This window comes from Balaenoptera borealis (genome assembly GCF_965194805.1).
Source record: "Balaenoptera borealis genome assembly, chromosome: 8".
Taxonomy (NCBI): Eukaryota; Metazoa; Chordata; class Mammalia; order Artiodactyla; family Balaenopteridae; genus Balaenoptera; species Balaenoptera borealis.
Window position 1 is genome coordinate 102027797 of NC_138865.1, and position 21915 is coordinate 102049711.

The 21915-nt window shown below is 47.5% G+C and overlaps 2 protein-coding genes across 12 annotated transcripts in view; one reads left to right on the top strand and one right to left on the bottom strand.

The window, feature by feature from the left end:
- Positions 1-21915, bottom strand: part of ZFP37 (ZFP37 zinc finger protein) — a 45288-nt gene that overhangs the window by 12280 nt on the left and 11093 nt on the right. The window contains exon 1 of one of the 11 annotated variants that reach the window (XM_082403984.1): positions 1615-6881. The exons of the other annotated variants lie outside the window; for them this stretch is intronic. Coding sequence (XP_082260110.1) covers positions 1615-1647 — 33 coding nt within the window. The 5' untranslated portion in view covers positions 1648-6881. Of the gene's footprint in view, positions 1-1614; positions 6882-21915 lie in introns of those variants that run through there. 11 annotated transcript variants of the gene reach the window in all.
- Positions 7413-14006, top strand: LOC309634242 (uncharacterized protein). The gene is made up of 3 exons (XM_082404206.1): positions 7413-12575; positions 13033-13197; positions 13510-14006. Exons 1-3 carry the CDS (start codon positions 12389-12391, stop codon positions 13935-13937), a joined length of 780 nt encoding a protein of 259 aa, XP_082260332.1. The 5' UTR covers positions 7413-12388; the 3' UTR covers positions 13938-14006.

Genomic DNA, 21915 nt, shown 5'->3' on the forward strand with positions numbered 1-21915 from the left:
ACTATGGAGAACAGTATGGAGGCTCCTTAAGAAACTAAAAATAGAGTTGTCATAGGATCCAGCAATCCCACTACTCTTGGGCATATATTCAGAAAAGATGAAAACTCTAATTTGAAAAGATACATGCACCCCTATGCTCACTGCAGCAGTATTTACAATGGCCAAGACATGGAAACAGCCTAAATGTCTGTTGACAGATGAATGCACAAAGAAGATGTGGTGTGTATATATATATACACACACAATGGAATACCACTCAGCCATATAAAAGAATGAAATAATGCCATTTGCAGCAACATGGATGGACCTAGAGATTATCATACTAAGTGAAGTAAGTCAGACAAACACCATATGATATCTATCACTTATATGTGGAATCTAAAATATGACACAAATGAACTTATTTACAAAACAGAAATAGACTCACAGACATTGAAAACAAACTTAGATTACCAAAGGGGAAAGGGGGTGAGGGAGGGATAAATTAGGAGTTTCAGATTCGCAGATACAAACTACTATATATAAAATAGATAAACAACAAGGTCCTACTGTATAGCACAGGGAATTATATTCAATGTCTTGTAATAAACCATAATGGAAAAGAATATGAAAAAGAATATATGTATATATATCTATATTTTCACTTTGCTGTACACCAGAAATTAACACAACATCGTAAATCAACTATACTTCAATTTAAAAAAATGTTGTTTACCAATGCTTGGTAAACAACATTTTTAGGGGTTGCTCAAATAGGCACTCTCTGCCTAGCATATACAAAAGTCCCAGATTCCCAGAAGGAAATCAGGCATTCAGCATAAACCACATGGTTTACATAGTTTAGGCACAGTGAGCCACTTTTAAAATTCCTGGGAATAGTGGGAACTCTCCTGCAATCTAAGTTCTCGGATATTGGCCAAAGGTTAACCTTGCAATCAGACCTCTCTAAGGACAGCTGTTTCAGGTCTTTTATGTCAACTTTTCTGCACGGTCATCCTCCCTCATTGACTGAAAACTTTAACACCAGATTCCTTTTCTCCACAGCCCTGCACTATCTCTATATCGATGCAGAAGAGCCTTTCAACATCCTGGCCCATTGTAAACCATCATCATCATCTCTTCCCTTTAACTACTGCAATAAGCTACTAACCGACCTCCCTGCACCTCTGCACGCAGCCCGGGACAATCCAGTCTAACTACCAAAGGCACCGTAATCGCTGGCTCCCCTAGACATTCCCAGTTGCGACCCCCACAGACTCCCCAATCTTTGATACACCACAAAGCCCCCATTTCTGATCCCCATGGCCTCCCAAACTCTGACTTTCCAGGGACCGCCACAGACCCCTCCCCTCCAACCACTGTCACCGCATATCCCTCAAACACTGATTTCCTCAAACTGCAGCAGTCACGGACTCCACAGACACCTCCTGAGCACTACTCCATAGATCCCTGAGTGTGCTAACACCATCCCCCCACCCCTGCAAGAGGCCCTCCAGTGGCGACTCCAATTCCCGAATCACCTTATCTTCACAGACTACAGTAACCCTCCGGTCACTGACGCCCGATTCGACCGCCGCTGACCACCAGACCACCCCACCCCATCATCGCGCTCACCGCGGCGCTGCTCCCGGGCTCCGACACAGCCATCTCCGGGGGACACCCGGCCTGTTCAGCCGTCCCTACACTCCTCCTCCGGTCCGCGGTCTCTGGCTTTGTCAGGATCAGGGCTCAGGCGGAGGCCGACATGGCGGCCCACCAGAGCGCGGCCTCTGCCAGTTCGGCAGCTGCGATGGCGCCGCCCCTGGGTATCCGCCCGGGCGCGGCCATCTTGACCGAGTCGCCGCCGTACAATGGGGACCTGGCGCTCTCGGCGGGCTCAGAGGTGGGTGGCCCGGCTAGCTGAGATGGTCTCCCAGTGGTGAGATGCAAGCGGGCAAAACCTGGCTCGCAGACTGCTCCCTGCAGAGTGCTTCACTGTGCCTGACAACCCACCCCCGGCGCTCAAAGGGTTCAACACTTGAGGACAGAATTTGGAGTTGCTTTTCCCAGTCAGTGCAGCCAGCTGCGGGGAAACCGGGAATCGCACTGCCTACCGCAGACTCCAGAAAGCTGGGATAATGAGAGAAATTGGAGGGAAAAAGAAGAAAAAGCCCAATCGGGCAGATGCCATCGTTTTATAGAGAGAGAATGCTAATCTTTGAAATATATGTCTTTTCATTTATGGTATAAGAACAATGAGGAAACATGAAGCATCAGATTAAGTGAATACATCAATCCTCAGTGAGAACCAGAGTTTGATGCTGATGTTTCAGCCAAATAATCAAGCCCAAATAATCAAGCAAATGGAGTAAAAAACATAATTTCTCAATGGGCCAGTTCATGTACAAACTTCATTCATTTAACAGTTATTTGTTGAGCTTTTATACTATATGCAGACTAGGTTGCTTGGGTTGGTAGGTAATGAGAAAACTGTAGATTCAGACACAGCCTTTGTTCACCCTTGTGGAATTTACAATGAGGCAGAGGGCTGGTAAAGTTATCACAAATATATTGTTCTTTTTTCCAGAGCCAAACATACCCTGTTTTGCACCTTCCACTTATATGTGCTAAAAAAACCCAAAATACAACGGAGTAAATTAGAAGATCTAATTGCCTTTATTAAACGATTCATCAATGGGGCACCATGCTATCTAGCAAACCGAAAGGCCATCTGAGGAGCTGTACAAAATGGGGAGCTTTTAAAGGCAGAAAGGGGCTGGGACGGGGGAGTCAAAAACAAAACAAAGGATTATTTCAAGCAAGGTCACTTTCCTTTGATGAAAAGGCGGGGGGGGGGGGGGGGGTGTCCCCAGGCCCAGCAATGCTTTCCTATTCTTCTGACATCAACTCTAGGGCTTAGCAAAGTATGTTGTAAATATTATGATGCATAGAATCCTAATAGGGCCCCCATTAACTCTGCTCCCTAGTGTAATACCTTTGTGAGATCTCCTAACTTTCAGTGCAAGAGGAACCTGTGGTTTGGTGGAATATTACTTCCATGATTAGATCCCAAATCAGTTGACTTTGAGTTGATAAAAATGGAGATAATCTTGGTGGGGCTGATTTAATCGGGTGAGCCCTTAAAAGTGGCTAGACCCTTCCAGAAGTCAGAAATTCCAAAATTCCAAATGTGAGAAGGCCTGTGGAAGGAGCCACATGGCAAGGACCCGAGAGCAGCGGCTGAGGACTGAGAGTGTTTTTTGGTCTACCACTAGCAAGACAACATGGACCTCAGTCCCACAACTGCAGAGCAAATGTTTCTGACAAAAACCTGAAGGAGCTTGGAAGGATATCTTTCTCTAGTGGAGCCCGAGATGAGGACACAATCACCCAACACCTTGATTTCAACTTTGTGTGCCCTTGAACAGAACCCAGCCATACAATGCTCAGACTTCTGATGTCCTGAAACACTGAGATAATAAATTTGTGTTGTTTTAATCCAGTAATTAGTGATAATTTGCTCTGCAGCAATAGAAAACTAAGGACTCAGCGAAAATTGAAGGATAATTGTGATTGAGATTCCTCTTCATCTACTGGAGACACAGCACCTCCCCTGTGTCCCTGACAGAGCATCTTTGAGCCTCACCTTCTGGGTGTGAGCAGTTGACGCCCATCCTCCTCAGATAAAGTCCTGACTTTGTCTTACAGTACAGTCCAAAGAGGTCCATTACTTACATTAAAAAAAATAACTCTACTTTCTATCTGATCCCAGCTAGTTGAGAGAGAAGAGAGGCAGTCCAGTTTCTCCAGACTTTGCTTTAACAATATCAGTGTTTCCTCACCAATCCAAACAAATTCCAACCTATCTATAAACAAAATGCTGTCCTCTATTGTAACAGCTCTCCAAGCCCTTGATTCTAGTAATTAACTAATCATCCTCATATGGCGCTTAGGGGGCGGTATTCAGAGACAGAACTGGGTGGAAAAGCATAGGAAAGGCAGGGTATGGATATTCCCTGCACTGAAGAGGGGGAAGGGAAGCAAGGAAGAGGGGAGAGAAATGAAGAAGATGAACAAGGTTGGTGAAAACAGGTCATGGAATGGTGACGAGGAACTTTCAATCTACCAGAGAAGTTCCATCATTTCTTGGCATGGCAGAGTCCGTCAGTTTCCAGACTCAGGATAAATAGCGAAAGAGTGAATCTTCTCTTTTTCTTTTCCTTTTGGCCACGCTGCACTGCATGTTGGATCTTAGTTCCCTGACCAGGGATGGAACCTGCACCCCCTGCAGTGGAAGCGCGGAGTCGTAACCACTGGACTGCCACAGAAGTCCCAAAAGAGTGAATCTAACACTTGAATCAATTTTGTCAAGACTGTAAGGATCAGTGTGTGGGTTGTATACTTACATGTGAGTTTTTGTGTATGTGCAGACATTTTCAACTGAGTAAAACAATTGTCATATCAAAGAAACCCCAGGAAACTGTCTCTGCTTTCGATGATCTCTACTACCTCTTCTGGTCCCATGAGATTCTACCATCTGTACAATTTTAGGTACCTGACTTAGAAACTCTGTTCCCTCCATTAGCCTGTAGTCTGGCTCTTGACTATGAAGACTTTCTTACAGTAGTCTCTAGGAAATGTCCTACCAACGGACCTTGTGTGAGACTTGTCCAGAAAAGGAAAGAGAACTGTGTGATCCCACCTATCAATGTTTTCTCATGCATGCATTCAATAATTCATTTTCTACCTGTAGATATCTATTGAACATCTATAATGTGCCAGGTACTAGGCGGCCAGGTATTGTGGATACAATAATGGGAAAAATCTTGAAACATGGGTCCCATTCAGGGAGCTTAGGATGCAGGGGAGGAGACGAGTATTATTCAAATGAGCACACACAAAATTAGGACTATGATAAGTGCTTCAAAAAAGATACATGGTGCCATGAGAGCATGGATTCTAGACTTAGAATTATATAAATTACCAGGAAGAAAGGACATTTCAGCTGACATTTGAAGGATGAACAAGAATTAACTATTACAGCATTACAGATTGAATAATTGCATGTGCAAAGCCTAGTGTCACCTCCCAACTCTAATCTTCACAAAGAAGAATCTGGAACCTTCCTTATCTCCCCTAGAGCCCTCCTGGGTCTCAAGAACCTCCTTTGCTCCATCCATGATTGGGTCCTCATTCTTCTCCTTTCTCTTTAAGGGACAGGTTCCCTTGGAGAAAATGCCTTCATATTTTCCGTGTAAAGGACGTTGACTCTCATGGTTCTTACTGCCAGGGCTCTTGCTTTGCAGCCCATCCCACGTCATCCATGCATATCATTCTATATTATTCAGAGACTGAAGAAGGGCCATGCCGTGCAAGTGGACAACTTTATGGATAGGCACAATATGTCAAATCAGTGAGACACAAAGCTCCATATAATGTCCAAAGGAATTGCTTTTCAGAAAGACATGAGTTCAGATTTTCAGGTTGGTTGGTATAAAGATTGCAAGGTGGCATGACAGAAATATTCTGTGTCTTGAGGGCGAAGTGGTGGTAACATGGGTTCGTATACATTTGTGAACATTTGCTTGATGTATGCACTTACATGCTGTGGAATTAAGGTTTGTAAGTAAAATCTCTTTAAGGTGGATACAGTGCAGAAAGGAAACAGGAAAATGGAGGGTAAAGGAAAGATTCCGGACACTACCAGAACACTTGTAAGCACATTCACAAAGTCACACTGAAGAAGGACTGCCAGAGTAAAAAATTTATTGCAGTACATGGAAAACACAATGGTCCATAATAAGTAAAAATGTAATTTTACTTTCAACACCAAAAATCTACAAAGTCCCTCATAGAACCCAGATTGCTCATCTGATATAAAGGTTTGTTCAAGGTAGGTTTCTAAGCATAACCTCGAAGAAACCCAATCTCTGGTAAAACGCAAAGACAGAAATTGTTCTTTGCAGTGGAACCTACCCTGGAATCGATCTATCTCTACCTCTATCTATCTATCTATCCATCTATCTATCTATCCATCTATCCATCCATCTATCTATCTATCCATCTATCTATCCATCCATCTCATCCTGCTCCTCCTCCTCCTTCTCCTCATCCTCCTTTCCCCATCTCTCACTCTCCTTTCATTTTCCACATGAAACAGGAAAGTATGGAGGGATGAAAAGGCACAAATCACATCACTAAGGTTCGCAGTCGGAACCGCAGAAGAACAGAAGTGTTTTCCTCTGAATGCACATCCTGGCAGCCTGTCTTCTGGACACGGGGACACATCTCCCTGAGCTGGGATGCGGCAGGAGCTGATGTCTGGTGCGTGCTGAACACCGTTCCCGGGACAAGTGGATTTCCGTCCGCGGTGGGGGAAGCTCGTCGCCTCCGGGTACACGATGCTGCCGCCGAGCCTTGCACGGCGAGGCGAGGTGGCGGCGCGGAGTCCGGCTGGCTCTTGGGCGGAAGGGACCGGCCCTAGGAAGGGCGGGGAGCCGCTGGGTGCGCCCCTAAGGCGGTGGCGCCCAGGGCGGGGAGGGCTGCGGGCCGGCGGGCCCGGAGCGCGCGGCGAGCAGGGAGTCGAGCACCGCCAGCGCCCAGTGCAGGGCCGCGCCCGCGTGCGCCAGCTGCCAGGCGAGCCAGGCGCGCTGCGAGGCCGTGGGCTCCGTGTGGCCGGTGGACAGCGGCAGGAAGGCGCCCCCCGGGGCCCGCAGCTCGCCCAGGACCACCTCCAGGGCGCCCATCTGGTTGTAGAGATTGGACGTGAGCGCCGCCAGGGGCGCGCGGGCTTCGGGCCACTGAGTTCCGCGACGGCGTTTGGGGGAGGGGGGCCCGGCCTCCGCCGGGCTGTGCTGGCAGCGTCCCCAGTTCCTGACCCACACCGGCGATCGGGACCGGGTCCTCCTGCAGCGGAGGCGCCAGGGAGTGTGGGCGGAACCTGCGTGGGAGACAGAACGGGAGGGATTCAGGTGATGCGCGCCGCCCCGTGGGTCAAGGTCACCATCGTCCCTTCCCTGTCTCCACTCCCCCACCCCTACGCCCCACACCCCACCACGCCTGACTCTGGTGGCCTCTTCCAGGATCTGCTGGCAACCGGGGCCAAGTCCTGGATGCCTTGCTCTCAGCCCTTCTGCCTTTAAGGGCATCTCACCAGGGTCAGGGTCTTTCTCCGCACCCTGGGGGCTTGGCTTGCCCCTCAGGTCCTTCCCTCACATCCCCACCTCTGCCGAAGCCCAGCCCAGACACCTACCTCCTCTGCGGTAAAGTCCTGCTCTGGAGGAGTCGGGCTGCTCCTTAGCTCTCCGGTGGGCTGGGGGTGGTCGTCCCCTCAGCTTCTCTTCTCCAGGTCCGTTTCCTTGGGGGCGACTGTCAGGGGAGCCATCGGGGCTTCTCCCCCGCTCGTGCCCGGTGACCGCTGTGGGTGGAGAGGAGGAGAGGAGTGAGTGTTCCCTGACCTACCTCTGGAATGTGGGGGAGGGTGGATTAGAGGAGATTCCAAGTCCTACCGCTCCGCCCACCTCCATTCCACCCCGTCCCCCAAACTCTGGTTTCCTCCTGCTCCCCACAGCCTCCATGGGTAGCTCCCTAGGGCCGGGCCTTTCCTGTCACTGTGGCAGTTCCTGAGCTGCCTGGCAGGCACGCCCCTGGAAACCTTCCCTCAAGTGCAGCCCCCGAGGATGGCACAGCTGGTAGAGAGCCCCGGATCACAAGGAATCGGGACTTCACCTTGGGTTTCTCTCACCACTTGCAGTGGTGTGAATGTCACGTCTGGCACCTGTTCCTTTGCTCCTTAGCCCAGTATCTTGTGTCTCCCAAACCCTCTCAAGCATCACTCACAACAAATGTCTGCAAAAAAGAACCTAGAATTTTACCTCCTTTGCTCTGACAGCCCTCTTGGGTCTCAATTCTTCCTATTGCTCTCCGTCTTTCTGAGGGATGTGCATCTCCTCCCTTCTGTTTTAGAGACAGGTTCTCCTTGGAGGAAAGCCTTCCATTTTCCCTGTGGGAAAGACCTTTTCTCTGCTGGCCAGGCCGCCTGCCACTTGCTGCCCCTGACATTTCATCCAAGCCTCCCGGCTGAGCCACAGGTCTGGAGGCCTGGGGAGTGGTCCAGGGAATGACTAGGCCAGCAGAGGGCGTGGCCTTTTATGGCTTCCCAGCAGCCCCCTGCCGGGTCTCAGATTGGTGCGCAGGAGACCACACCCACCAAAGAGAATTGCAGTGATGAGGTTAAGGGCTGTTTGGAGTGTCCCACTGACTTCCTTGGTCCTCAGGACTTTGTAGCTGTACATTTTGGAGCATTTCGGCTCTCTGCTGTATGTTAACTTCACAAAAGGGCACTTGTTTTCTGGTTTGTTTCACGGTGCTTTTTATCTGTTTGTTTCACCAGTTCTGTGTGTGTCTGCATGTGTTAGCATGGGTCACTCTTATGCCAGGGTCAACAAGGTGTTGGCATAAAGGACGAGAAAACCTTTTGGTCTGTTTTACTTGCATTCCCTTTGGCCCCTACTCAGGTCTGCCATCCTGACAGGAATGCCACCATAGACACTACAGGATGAAAGAGTGTGGTTAGGCCCCAATAGGCAGCAGCATACACCCAGCCTTAGGACCTCTGCCCTCCACAACATATCAAGTTTTGAATTTAATTTTTGTGTTTTTTTCACTCCTCTTTCTTCTTTTGTACTGGATATCGACTTTTTTTCCCCAACTTGGTCCAAAGGGTACAAAAAGACATATTAGGAGAGTGTCAAAAATAACCTAGGACTCAGCCAGTGAGAGCAATGGTCCATGATTTTTTTTGAAGCACCTGATGGATATATTTGCTGGCTCTAATGGCAATGTAGTTGTAGATGGAATAATTTCTGTGAGTGAGCAGGAGGGAGGGTATGGAGACCGATCTGTCTGTTTGCACAGCTACTCTTCTATAAAAACAGCGTCCGCCACATCAGTGGGACCTGTAGGTCAGGTTGTTGCTGCCTATGGCTGATAAAACCAGCAAAAGCCAAACAGAATCTATTCTTGTTAGACTCAAGGTACCCAGACCTCAGAGTAAGGAGCTCAATCCCATTAATGAGAAGGTTCACTCTGCTGTACACCTGAAACTAACAACATTCTTAACTATACTCTAATAGAAAATAAAAAGTTAAAAAAAAAAAAAAGGAATGTCCTGTGGTTGCTGGGGCTTATGGAGTCCTTACCTGTTCTGAGGCTTCATTAACTGTTACTTACTTGGATTCGGAGACGTATCGTAATATTTTTGCACCAGTTATCTTGGACCACGTATTGATATAGGGTGTCACATCTTGCTAGAAAGTGTATGAGTTTCGCGAGTGGCAATTAATTCCAAGTGCTCATGTGTCTGGAAGTCCCTGCTCTCCCCTCATTCCGGGGTCGCCATTGGGATGGTTTGTATGTCATGTCTGGAAATAAATCCTTCAGCTGTAATCATGGTGACTGGCCACGTGAATGTAGGCTTCTTGAAGTGTTAAAATCCAATGTGGCTCCCTGAGCAGGTTCCCATGGGGGAGTCAGTATTCTTTATAATTTTGCTCAAAATATCCAAATTTCATATATCCCAGAGGTTTGCCTTTAATGGGCACAGAATTTAGATCCGAAGAGATTACAGATAAAACCAGTATAAAGTGGATGATTAAGGGCTACACGTTCACTCAGGGAAGGTGCTGTCCTCCTGGCCTGGATGTTGTGATTCATAATAAGAAATATATACTTGGTGCTTGCCTGGGTTTCTGGCTCAGTGCCTAAACCCACTGGAATTTCCTAAGTGATGAGAGTGATAAATGGGTTTTGTTATGTTAATGAGGTGACCTTTAGAAAGCACCCAGGTCGACAAAGGTTGGGGGCTGCTTTCCAGAGGACCCCACGTGGTGATTAGGGCATTAGCACTTTTTATCGGAACCCCCAGGTCCCCGGAAGGGGAGAGAATCTGGAGGTTGAACCCATCACCAATGTGTAATGAGTTAATCATGTCCCTGTAATGAAGCCTCCTTGAAAAAAATGAAAAGGCTGGGGTTCGGACAGCTTCCAGGTTGGTGAACACATGGAGATTTGGGGAGATGCCTTTTGGAAAGGCATGCCCCTTCCCCATGCCTTGCCCTATGCATGTCTTCCATCTGGCTGTTCCTGAGTGACAGCCTTTTATAATACACTGATACTCTAATAAGTAAAATGTTTCTCTGAGTTCTGTAAGCAAATTAATTGAACCCAAGAGGGGTCGTTGGAACCTCTGAACTATAGTGGATCCCCCAGAAGCACAGCTGACAACCTGGACTTGTGATTGCACCTGAAGTGGGGCAGGGGCTGTCTTGTAAGACTGAGCCCTGAACGTGTGGAATCAGAAGTTGTCCCTGAGTAGATAGTGTCAGGATTGTTAAGACACCAGACTGGTCTCAGAAATTCCCTGGCGGTGTAGGGAAAACGCACAGACACATTGGAACGTGTACTAGAATCTTCCCACCCTTACCAGGCTACTGTTACCACCAGCTGCGCCTGCGGGGCCCTGCATTTGTAGGACCCCTCTGGGTTCAGAGCAGCCAAGCCCGGGAGGTCCTGTCGGCTTCAGGGAAACCAAAACAGTAGCAAGCAGAGCTCGTGTGAGGCTTTCTCTTCATTTACCACGTATCTATACTTCCCATAGCAAGTATAAATTGGATTGTTTTCCCATCATTCACTCTGGACTCTCCTGTCTTCAGAGGTCTGATTTACTTTGTGTCCACAACATTGGGCCACATCACCGTTACTAAGGGAGACCTGTTGCTTTCCCTCAGCCACACGCCATGAGCACAGAAGCCCTTCCAGAAAAAAAAAAAAAATTTTTTTTTGATCACTTTCCCTAAGGCAGTTATATCGGAGCATCTGGCATTGGCTGGTTGGTTGGTTGGTTGGTTGGTTGGTTTTAATAGTCTCTACTCACAGCATTTCTAAGTAGAAAAATGACCATCTAATCTATGCTAATGTGAAGAGAGGAAAGGACTCGCCTTGCCCCACATCCCCATTCTGGAAGGCTCATTTCAGTCCATATCTCACAGGACCATGTGAGATGAGTAACCTCACGGAAAATGTGCCTTTGTCTTTTAAATTCTATCAAGTAGGTGAGTGGTTCATAAAGTGTGATCCCAGGACCAGCAGTATCACCATCACTTGGGAACTTGTTACAGATGTAAATATCAGGCTTCAATCCAGACCTAGAGGGTCACAGCACTGGGGGCGGGGCCATGTGATCTGTGTTCCAAGGGCCCCCCAAGAGATTTTGATGCAGGTTCCAGTTTGAGAAGCACTGAAGGAGGATATTCAGATAGAGGTGGGGGAGGAACGTCATTCACTTACAGCCAGTGATCAGGATCCTAAGGGAGCCGTCTGGATTGGGTCATTTTACTCTTTTTTTCCTTTAAGGGCAACATACAACAATTTTTGTGTGTTTATGCCAATATAGGTTTTAGGGAAATAAAAGCCAATTTTCTTGTTTGTACAAGTTGTATCCTAAGCTTATCTTCCCTAAGGTGTAAATTCAAAAATTAAACACAAGGGAGGGAACTGAAGAATGCTCAATCATCTCTGTCACTGAAAAACCAAAAGAAAATTCTCGAACTGAAAAATGCAATGTCTGAAATTTAAAATTCACAGGATAAATTTGCCAAATGTAAATTACAGCGGAAAGAGTCATTGGCTTGAAAGAGATCAGTAGAAATGATCAAACAAGTGAGAGAAAAATGATGAAAAGACATTAACCTGTGACCTGTGGGACAAAAAAAAATGTCTTACATATATGTAGATGAAGTCCCAAAAGGAGAGTGAGGAGAAAATGGGACGTACAAAATATTTGAAGATATGACGGCTGATATTTCCCCAAGTTTGGTAAAAACATTATTTTGGGGCCTAACCACACTCTTTCATCCTGTAGTGTCTATGGTGGCATTCCTGTCAGGATGGCAGACCTGAGTAGGGGCCAAAGGGAATGCAAGTAAAACAGACCAAAAGGTTTTCTCGTCCTTTATGCCAACACCTTGTTGACCCTGGCATAAGAGTGACCCATGCTAACACATGCAGACACACACAGAACTGGTGAAACAAACAGATAAAAAGCACCGTGAAACAAACCAGAAAACAAGTGCCCTTTTGTGAAGTTAACATACAGCAGAGAGCCGAAATGCTCCAAAATGTACAGCTACAAAGTCCTGAGGACCAAGGAAGTCAGTGGGACACCCCAAACAGCCCTTAACCTCATCACTGCAATTCTCTTTGGTGGGTGTGGTCTCCTGCGCACCAATCTGAGACCCGGCAGGGGGCTGCTGGGAAGCCATAAAAGGCCACGCCCTCTGCTGGCCTAGTCATTCCCTGGACCACTCCCCAGGCCTCCAGACCTGTGGCTCAGCCGGGAGGCTTGGATGAAATGTCAGGGGCAGCAAGTGGCAGGCGGCCTGGCCAGCAGAGAAAAGGTCTTTCCCACAGGGAAAATGGAAGGCTTTCCTCCAAGGAGAACCTGTCTCTAAAACAGAAGGGAGGAGATGCACATCCCTCAGAAAGACGGAGAGCAATAGGAAGAATTGAGACCCAAGAGGGCTGTCAGAGCAAAGGAGGTAAAATTCTAGGTTCTTTTTTGCAGACATTTGTTGTGAGTGATGCTTGAGAGGGTTTGGGAGACACAAGATACTGGGCTAAGGAGCAAAGGAACAGGTGCCAGACGTGACATTCACACCACTGCAAGTGGTGAGAGAAACCCAAGGTGAAGTCCCGATTCCTTGTGATCCGGGGCTCTCTACCAGCTGTGCCATCCTCGGGGGCTGCACTTGAGGGAAGGTTTCCAGGGGCGTGCCTGCCAGGCAGCTCAGGAACTGCCACAGTGACAGGAAAGGCCCGGCCCTAGGGAGCTACCCATGGAGGCTGTGGGGAGCAGGAGGAAACCAGAGTTTGGGGGACGGGGTGGAATGGAGGTGGGCGGAGCGGTAGGACTTGGAATCTCCTCTAATCCACCCTCCCCCACATTCCAGAGGTAGGTCAGGGAACACTCACTCCTCTCCTCCTCTCCACCCACAGCGGTCACCAGGCACGAGCGGGGGAGAAGCCCCGATGGCTCCCCTGACAGTCGCCCCCAAGGAAACGGACCTGGAGAAGAGAAGCTGAGGGGACGACCACCCCCAGCCCACCGGAGAGCTAAGGAGCAGCCCGACTCCTCCAGAGCAGGACTTTACCGCAGAGGAGGTAGGTGTCTGGGCTGGGCTTCGGCAGAGGTGGGGATGTGAGGGAAGGACCTGAGGGGCAAGCCAAGCCCCCAGGGTGCGGAGAAAGACCCTGACCCTGGTGAGATGCCCTTAAAGGCAGAAGGGCTGAGAGCAAGGCATCCAGGACTTGGCCCCGGTTGCCAGCAGATCCTGGAAGAGGCCACCAGAGTCAGGCGTGGTGGGGTGTGGGGCGTAGGGGTGGGGGAGTGGAGACAGGGAAGGGACGATGGTGACCTTGACCCACGGGGCGGCGCGCATCACCTGAATCCCTCCCGTTCTGTCTCCCACGCAGGTTCCGCCCACACTCCCTGGCGCCTCCGCGGCAGGAGGACCCGGTCCCGATCGCCGGTGTGGGTCAGGAGCTGGGGACGCTGCCAGCACAGCCCGGCGGAGGCCGGGCCCCCCTCCCCCAAACGCCGTCGCGGAACTCAGTGGCCCGAAGCCCGCGCGCCCCTGGCGGCGCTCACGTCCAATCTCTACAACCAGATGGGCGCCCTGGAGGTGGTCCTGGGCGAGCTGCGGGCCCCGGGGGGCGCCTTCCTGCCGCTGTCCACCGGCCACACGGAGCCCACGGCCTCGCAGCGCGCCTGGCTCGCCTGGCAGCTGGCGCACGCGGGCGCGGCCCTGCACTGGGCGCTGGCGGTGCTCGACTCCCTGCTCGCCGCGCGCTCCGGGCCCGCCGGCCCGCAGCCCTCTCCGCCCTGGGCGCCACCGCCTTAGGGGCGCACCCAGCGGCTCCCCGCCCTTCCTAGGGCCGGTCCCTTCCGCCCAAGAGCCAGCCGGACTCTGCGCCGCCACCTCGCCTCGCCGTGCAAGCCTCGGCGGCAGCATCGTGTACCCAGAGGCGACGAGCTTCCCCCACCGCGGACGGAAATCCACTTGTCCCGGGAACGGTGTTCAGCACGCACCAGACATCAGCTCCTGCCGCATCCCAGCTCAGGGAGATGTGTCCCCGTGTCCAGAAGACAGGCTGCCAGGATGTGCATTCAGAGGAAAACACTTCTGTTCTTCTGCGGTTCCGACTGCGAACCTTAGTGATGTGATTTGTGCCTTTTCATCCCTCCATACTTTCCTGTTTCATGTGGAAAATGAAAGGAGAGAGAGAGATGGGGAAAGGAGGATGAGGAGAAGGAGGAGGAGGAGCAGGACGAGATGGATGGATAGATAGATGGGTAGATAGATAGATGGATAGATAGATGGATAGATAGATAGATGGATAGATAGATAGATAGAGGTAGAGATAGATCGATTCCAGGGTAGGTTCCACTGCAAAGAACAATTTCTGTCTTTGCGTTTTACCAGAGATTGGGTTTCTTCAAGGTTATGCTTAGAAACCTACCTTGAACAAACCTTTATATCAGATGAGCAATCTGGGTTCTATGAGGGACTTTGTAGATTTTTGGTGTTGAAAGTAAAATTACATTTTTACTTATTATGGACCATTGTGTTTTCCATGTACTGCAATAAACTTTTTACTCTGGCAGTCCTTCTTCAGTGTGACTTTGTGAATGTGCTTACAAGTGTTCTGGTAGTGTCCGGAATCTTTCCTTTACCCTTCACTTTCCTGTTTCCTTTCTCCACTGTGTCCACTTTAAACCTGATTCCACAGCATGTAAGTGCATACATCAAGCAAATGTTCACAAATGTATTCGAACCCGTGTTACCACCACTTCACCCTCAAGACACAGAATATTTCCGTCATGTGCAATCTTGATACCAACCAACCTGAAAATTTGAACTCATGTCTTTCCTAAAAGCAATTCCTTTGGACATTATATGGAGCTTTGTGTCTCACTGATTTGATGTATTGTGCCTATCCATAAAGTTGTCCACTTGCATGGCATGGCCCTTCTTCAGTCTCACTTCATCACTTACTCTTAATAATACACAACGATGCGCATGGATGACGTGGTATGGGCTGCAAGGCTAGAGCCCTGGCAGTGTCCTGTGATCAAGGTCAGTGGTTGGGAGAGAGCTAGTAGAATTTGTCTACACGTAGTAAACGTTGCTTCTAGGGATCCATGCCTGGATGGATGGGAGGGAGGGTGATTTCTGATTGATGATGGAAAACCTCCCAAACTCATGAGGCAAAGTTGGGGTGGCCAGGGACCTGGTGGCCGAGGTCCATTGCTCACAGAGGCAGCTCTGATTTCTCGGGGTCTGGGCTCTGCACACAGCCTGACATGTCTTGGTTTGGACCATGGCTCTTTTTGATTTCCCCTCTTTTCAGTAAATGAAGACCCTGAAGAAACCAGCTCATTTCTTTTTAATTTCACCCTTGGACAGAACCTGTGGTAGAACCAGGGCTTTGTGTCCCCAGGAGTCTCTGCTTATTCTGGGTCTGGTCCCATAGCCTCTTCTCTCAGAGACAGGAGACCCCTGGGGAGCAGGAGGTGGTTCCCTCAGACACAGGTGCTGCTCCTGGAGCCTCACAGCTCCTGGCATCATGACTCTGACTTTGACCTTCCTGTTGCTTGTTAAGAGCACTGTGACCTCGAGACTGCTCCAGTCTGCAGATGTGGATTTGATGTCCTTCCCTGCGTAGGGAAAGAGGGAGCCTTGTCATCATAAGGACTTTGCTTATTTGGTCCCCTCCTGGGCTGTGAGTACATCTTTGGGAGGACTTTTCTCATTGCATTAGCTCCACAGGCTACCCCTGTTTTGTAATTTAGGAACTGGTCCATGACTGACTTGTTCTTCAGAGTTTTAACATCCACCTTGTCCTGGAAACACCTCTGGTTTCTGGTGGGCCTGGCCTCTCTCTGCACAGAGCCGAACACACTCTTGCCTCTGTGACATGCATCTTCTGGACCCTCCCCTGCTTTCCAGTGGTGAAGCCCCTGAACAAATGCCTCATTGTATTTGGAAGGTGCCCTTCAGTGGAGCAGGTGACAGGCATGGGGATGCCTGGGGTGTATTTTGATATTTCGATTATTTACTATTATCTTGTGTATTTTTGTGACATTTAGGAGGTTCTGACATATAGCAATGGCAATCCATCTTGCTCTTCCCCTACATGCTTTTTTTAAAAAATAAATTTATTTATTTATTTATTTTTGGCTGCGTTGGGTCTTTGTTGCTGGGCAGGCTTTCTCTAGTTGCGGCGAGCGGAGGCTACTATTCGTTGCGGTGGCGGGCTTGTCATTGCGGTGGCTTCTCTTTGTCACAGAGCCCAGGCTCTAGGTGCGCGGGATTCAGTAGTTGTGGCATGCAGGCCCTAGAGCGCAGGTTCAGTAGTTCTGGCGCTTGGGCTTAGTTGCTCCGTGGCATGCGGGATCTTCCCGGACCAGGCTCAAACTGGCATTCCCTGTGCTGGCAGGCGGATTCTTAACAGCTGCATCGCCAGAGAAGTCCCACCCTTCCCCTACAGTCTTAAAGATTCTTTTTAATATTTGCTTTTTGGCCTTTAAAATGATATCTCATTCTGATTTGCATTTATTTAGATTCCAAATACACTAAAACGTTTATTAGGCATTTATGTGTCTGCTATTGTGTATTATATTATTTCTTCATATATTTCCACATCTATTCACATTACATTTATCCTAGATCACAGTAGATATGCCTTATTGAGCTGGAAAACTATAGGGTACACACTGAGCCTTATGACCATGCACTATTATTATCCATATATCAGCAACATGAGGTATAGAGAGATTAAATAACTTGTAGTTTTCCTCTGCTACCTGATGCTGAAGACAAATTGTCTTTGTCACAGAGATAAGAGAAGTTCTGACTAGAAAGAGTTCTTTTCAGCTTTGCTAGGAAAGCCGGAGGAGCTCTACTTAGGTCACACATGCGCTTGTCTGCCTTCTGCCCACAGGGATGAATGGTCTTTGTCTCTGGTGGCCAGTAGAGGGCGTGAATTCCCCCCTGTGATTTCCACCTCCCTACAAAGTCACTAGCGCCTGGATTTTGTTTCTTAGTAGATGCTGCCTTACTTTGGGCAGCCCTGGACTGCCCTCATGTCCAAGTTGGCTTTTCTTTTTATTTTATTTTCTTAGATATAGTTGACATAATATAAGCTGGGCATATTTAAACAATACAATGTGATAAACATTGACAAGTGTATACACCCATGAAACCATCACCACAATCAAGGTAATGAAGATACCTATCATCTCCAAAAGTTTCCCTGTTATAGTCCCTTCCTTCTGCTACCTGCCTGTCTCTTACTCTCTCCCCACCAGACAACTACTGAGCTACTTTTTATCCCTATAGTTTAGTTTACATTTCCCAGAATTTTATATAAATGGAATCATGCAGTGTAAATGATTTTGGGGGGGTCTGGCTTTTTTCATTCAGCTTCATTATTTGAGATGCACCCGTTTGGTTCCTTTTCGTGGGTGAATAGTACTCCACTGCATGGATGTGCACATTACTTGTTCACCTAATGATAGGCATTTGGGTTGCTTCCAGTTTCTGGCAATACAAATAAAGCTGCTATGGATTTTCCTGTATAAGTCTTGTGAGGACATATACTCTCATTTCTCTAAGCAAATATCTAGGAGTGGAATAGATGACTCATACAGAAGAGATAAATTTCACTTTTTAAGAAACTACCGAAGTGTTTTCCAAAGTGGCCATGCCACCACTGTACATTCCCGCCAGCAGTGAAGGAGAGTTCCATTCACTCCACATCCTCTAACACTTACTAGAGTCAGATTTTAAAACTGTACCCATTTCATAGTTATGTAGCAGTATTCAACTGTGGTTTTAATCTGTATTTCCCTAATGACTAAGATACTAAGCATCTTTTCATGTTTTTATCTGCCATCCACACATCTTTTTTGGTGAAGTGTCTCCAAACAAATCAAATCTGTCAAAAATATTTAAAGGAAAAATTTTTTCAATTTAAAGAACATCCGTTCTCCAGCCCCATCTTTTTTATGGGTTGTGATCTGGCTCAGGCCATTATCTGGGCAAAGGGGACATCTTCATGTTCCTCCACCAAAAAGTGAGTGTTTTATGTCTGCCAATCTGGGAGGACAGACCTGACTTCAGGCTCCCCAAGATGCAGGGACCGGCTCTGGGAGCCAGCTCCAGGGAGCCCTCACCATGGCTGCCTTCCCTGAGATGTCTCTGTGGAGTCAGTCAGTCCTCAAAACATGTGTGGATGAGGAATAAAGGTGTACTGGGGAAGAGGCTGGGATTGGGTCTCACTCATCTTAAACTGTGTTTTGTGTTCAAGGACATTAAAGAGTGGGCCCCACCCTGGTGCACCCCAAACTGCATAATAAGGGCTTCTAGAAACTGTCAAGGACCTGAATAAAGAAAGGATAACTCTTGAGATGTTCACTTAACTGATCACACATGAACTGAAGGACAGTAAAATGAAAGCACATGAAAGAGTGAGTCCCATTGCCAACCTCTCTGTATGCTGAGTGAAAGACCACAAACATCATCCTGGACATGTGAGTATCTGTCATAGTCACTGACTGATGGCCCCAGTGTCAATCTCTATCTAAGTATTACTAAGTCTATTAACTACCTTCTTTCTTATTTTGAGACAACAATAGTCTAGGCTCTCTTTCAACTTGAATCCATGCTCTTGAAACAGTGTGAATCCCCCTTTTTAAAAAGAACCGATGATTTTGTGAACCTTATGATCGACATCCTTGAGTGTATTTCCTGGGTTTAATATATGGAATTAGATTGTGAGTCACAGTTTTATTGGGTAAATTGTGTTCAAGCAAGAAAAGTGGATGTTAATTCTAAAAACCAAATTAGTGTTTATAATATAAAAATCAACAGTGCACTTATTCACCAATCTTGTCTCTCAGTTACAGAGTCCAAGCTCATACTGCTCGCCCCATGCCTGGCCAATAAATCAAGAGACAAGTTGCTGGGGCAAGGAATAGCAACTTTATTCAGAAAGCCGGCAGACCAAGAAGATGGTGGACTCATGTCCCAAAGAACCATCTTGCCTGAGTTAGAATTCAGGCTTCCTTTATACTAAAAGGGGAGGGAGTAAAATCAAACATTTCCTGGTTCTGGTCAGCCTCCAGAGGGGATATGTTAATTTCTTCCTTCCTACAGTCATTCACAGGTGGACGTGGTCAGGATGTCTCTGGTGAGCTAAACTAAGGTATTTTGGCTTAATGCTCATTACCTGGGAGGCAGAGTTCCCAAAGATGGGTCATTATGTAAAATTTAAGTTTATAGGCAACACCCCTTTAGTAATTAACTTGTAATAAAATACAGAGCTTCTTCCCTATTACATCCCCTTCTCCTCAGTCACAAAATTAGACTGTCTCACAGCCTCTTTATTGTTAGGTGCGGCCATGAGACTGAGTCCTGGCCAAGTTTATGTAGCTAGAAGTGATATTTGGCCCACACAGGCCTGGCCTATGAAAACACTCCCCCAAGAGAGGTAATATGCTCTTTCACCCTCTACAATGAGTGGGATAGACCCAAGCACTGGAGCCAGATTTGAAGCCATATGTTGACAATGGCAAATCCATAAAAAAGATGGTCCTAGGGGCTTTCCTGGTGGCGCAGTGGTTGAGAATCTGCCTGCCAATGCAGGGGACACGGGTTCGAGCCCTGGTCTGGGAAGATCCCACATGCCGTGGAGCAACTCGGCCCGTGAGCCACAATTACTGAGCCTGCGCATCTGGAGCCTGTGCTTGGCAACGAGAGGCCGCGATAGTGAGAGGCCCGCGCACCGCGATGAAGAGTGGCCCCCGCTTGCCACAACTAGAGAAAGCCCTCGCACAGAAACGAAGACCCAACACAGCCATACATACATACATAAATAAAAAGAATGTAAGCAGACAAGGATAGCATTAAAAAAAAATTAAAAAAAAAAAGATGGTCCTGGGGTCCTGGATCATTGTTGGGAGAAAAGCCATAAGCAGAGTCACTTGATTTTGAAAGGCTACGTTTAGGTGTTATATGAAGCAAAGATAAGCTTGTATGGTGTTCAAACAATATTCACGTGTTTTTCTGTTGCAGAAGCTAACTTCACCTTAACTGACAGAAGTCTGTACACCAAAGAAAGTTTTCCATAAAAAAAAAATGTATATATATATATATTTTTCAAATTGGGGAAATATCAAAGACTCCCTGAAAATTTGCAAAACTAAATGATAAATGTAAATCATAAAGGTAATTATTTAAGGAATATAAATCATGTTCTTCTCTCTAAACTTTTTTTTTTGTGGAAATTGTAGATGTACAAGCATGATTTTGGTTTCTGGTATTTTAGATCTGATACAAAAATACAAGGGTAGATTGCCTTCTTGTACTTAGCAAACAATAATAAAATTAAGAGTGTTCCAATTTCACTTTCTTCTTTATTTCCTGATTTTTCGTAGGGATTTGTTAAATGGGAGAAAAGCTCACTTCAATTTCCCCTCTGATAAGCCCCAAGGCACACTGGCTGAATGACCCCTGCTTCAGAGAGCTACTGAGTTCTTGGAAGTTCCTCTGGACAATTCCAAAACAGGTACAAGCCTGAAGAGATTCTACCTTTATCTTCTGCTCCAGTTGTTCCTGATTGTGATCAAAGTTAGAGAGAGATTTATCAAGGAGGCTCTTATCTCAGGCTGCACTGTAATCCTCTGTCAAGCAGGTTGAAAAGCAGCGGATGGTCAAAACAGGTGCTTCGGTGCCTTTGGGGTTTTGATAATCCCCTGTTCTTCTCCTGAAACTTTAAGTCGGTCCTGACATTATGGCGTGACTTAGAAGAGATCCTTTCCAGATATCTTAAAGCCATGAAGATTTCCTTGCTCTCCAAGCTATGGCACGAAGGCTTGTCCCAGGAAAGAGAACAGGTATGGCTAGAGCAGAGCATCTCCAGGGCCATCAACGAAAACCAGGGCCTCGAAAATTTCCGTGATTCTCCGAGATGGCCGCGAGGAGGCGCTTGGCTTTGTTCGCCACTCATCAACGGCCTGCAGAGGGCGCCCGACTCGCCCCCGGACCGATAGGCTCCTTAGTGGGTGCGGGATCCACGTCCTGAGTCCGGGAGATGTGGCGCCTTTTCCCGGAAGAGAAACCCACTTACATTTATCGCAGGTCCGCCTGCGTGACCCCTGGGGGCTGCGGAAACAGTGAATAAAAAGTTGCTTTTCCCAGGCCCTGACTGCCAGGAGGAGCTCGGCCGCGCAGATCTCTCGAGACTATTTTCTGAAAAAATGAGCACAGAACCTCCCGTTTTCCGCGCTTTCCCCATCTTTTTACTCTCGACTTTCTCGTATAACATTTTAGCGAGACTTATTTTACAAAAGTATCTATTTATTGAGTCATTTGGAGTATCCGTTTGTTGAGGCATTTGGAGGCTGGAAATCATCACGCGCTGTACTAATTTGTCCATATTCAGGGTTGTTTCTTGGGAGAGATCCCGACACAAATCCAGAGAAAGGGAAAACATATCCATGATTGGGGCAAAACATACAAATATTGGGGCTTCCAGCTGAAAAAGCTCGGGCCACTGCCCGCAGAGTCATGTGACATAATCACTTTTTTGGTGGAAATAATGGATTTTACAACCTTGCATGTACCTGTCACCACTGTTCCTTATATAGCTGACCACTAGCATTATGTCAATATCATCTTTTTCCGTAGTATCAAAAATTTCCTAAGCTAGATAATATCTAAATTTCTCTTTCATTTCAATAAAGTTAATAAATCTTTCTTCTGTTGTTATGACAGTATTCTTAATGTGAACATGCCTTATAATCTGACATTCCTG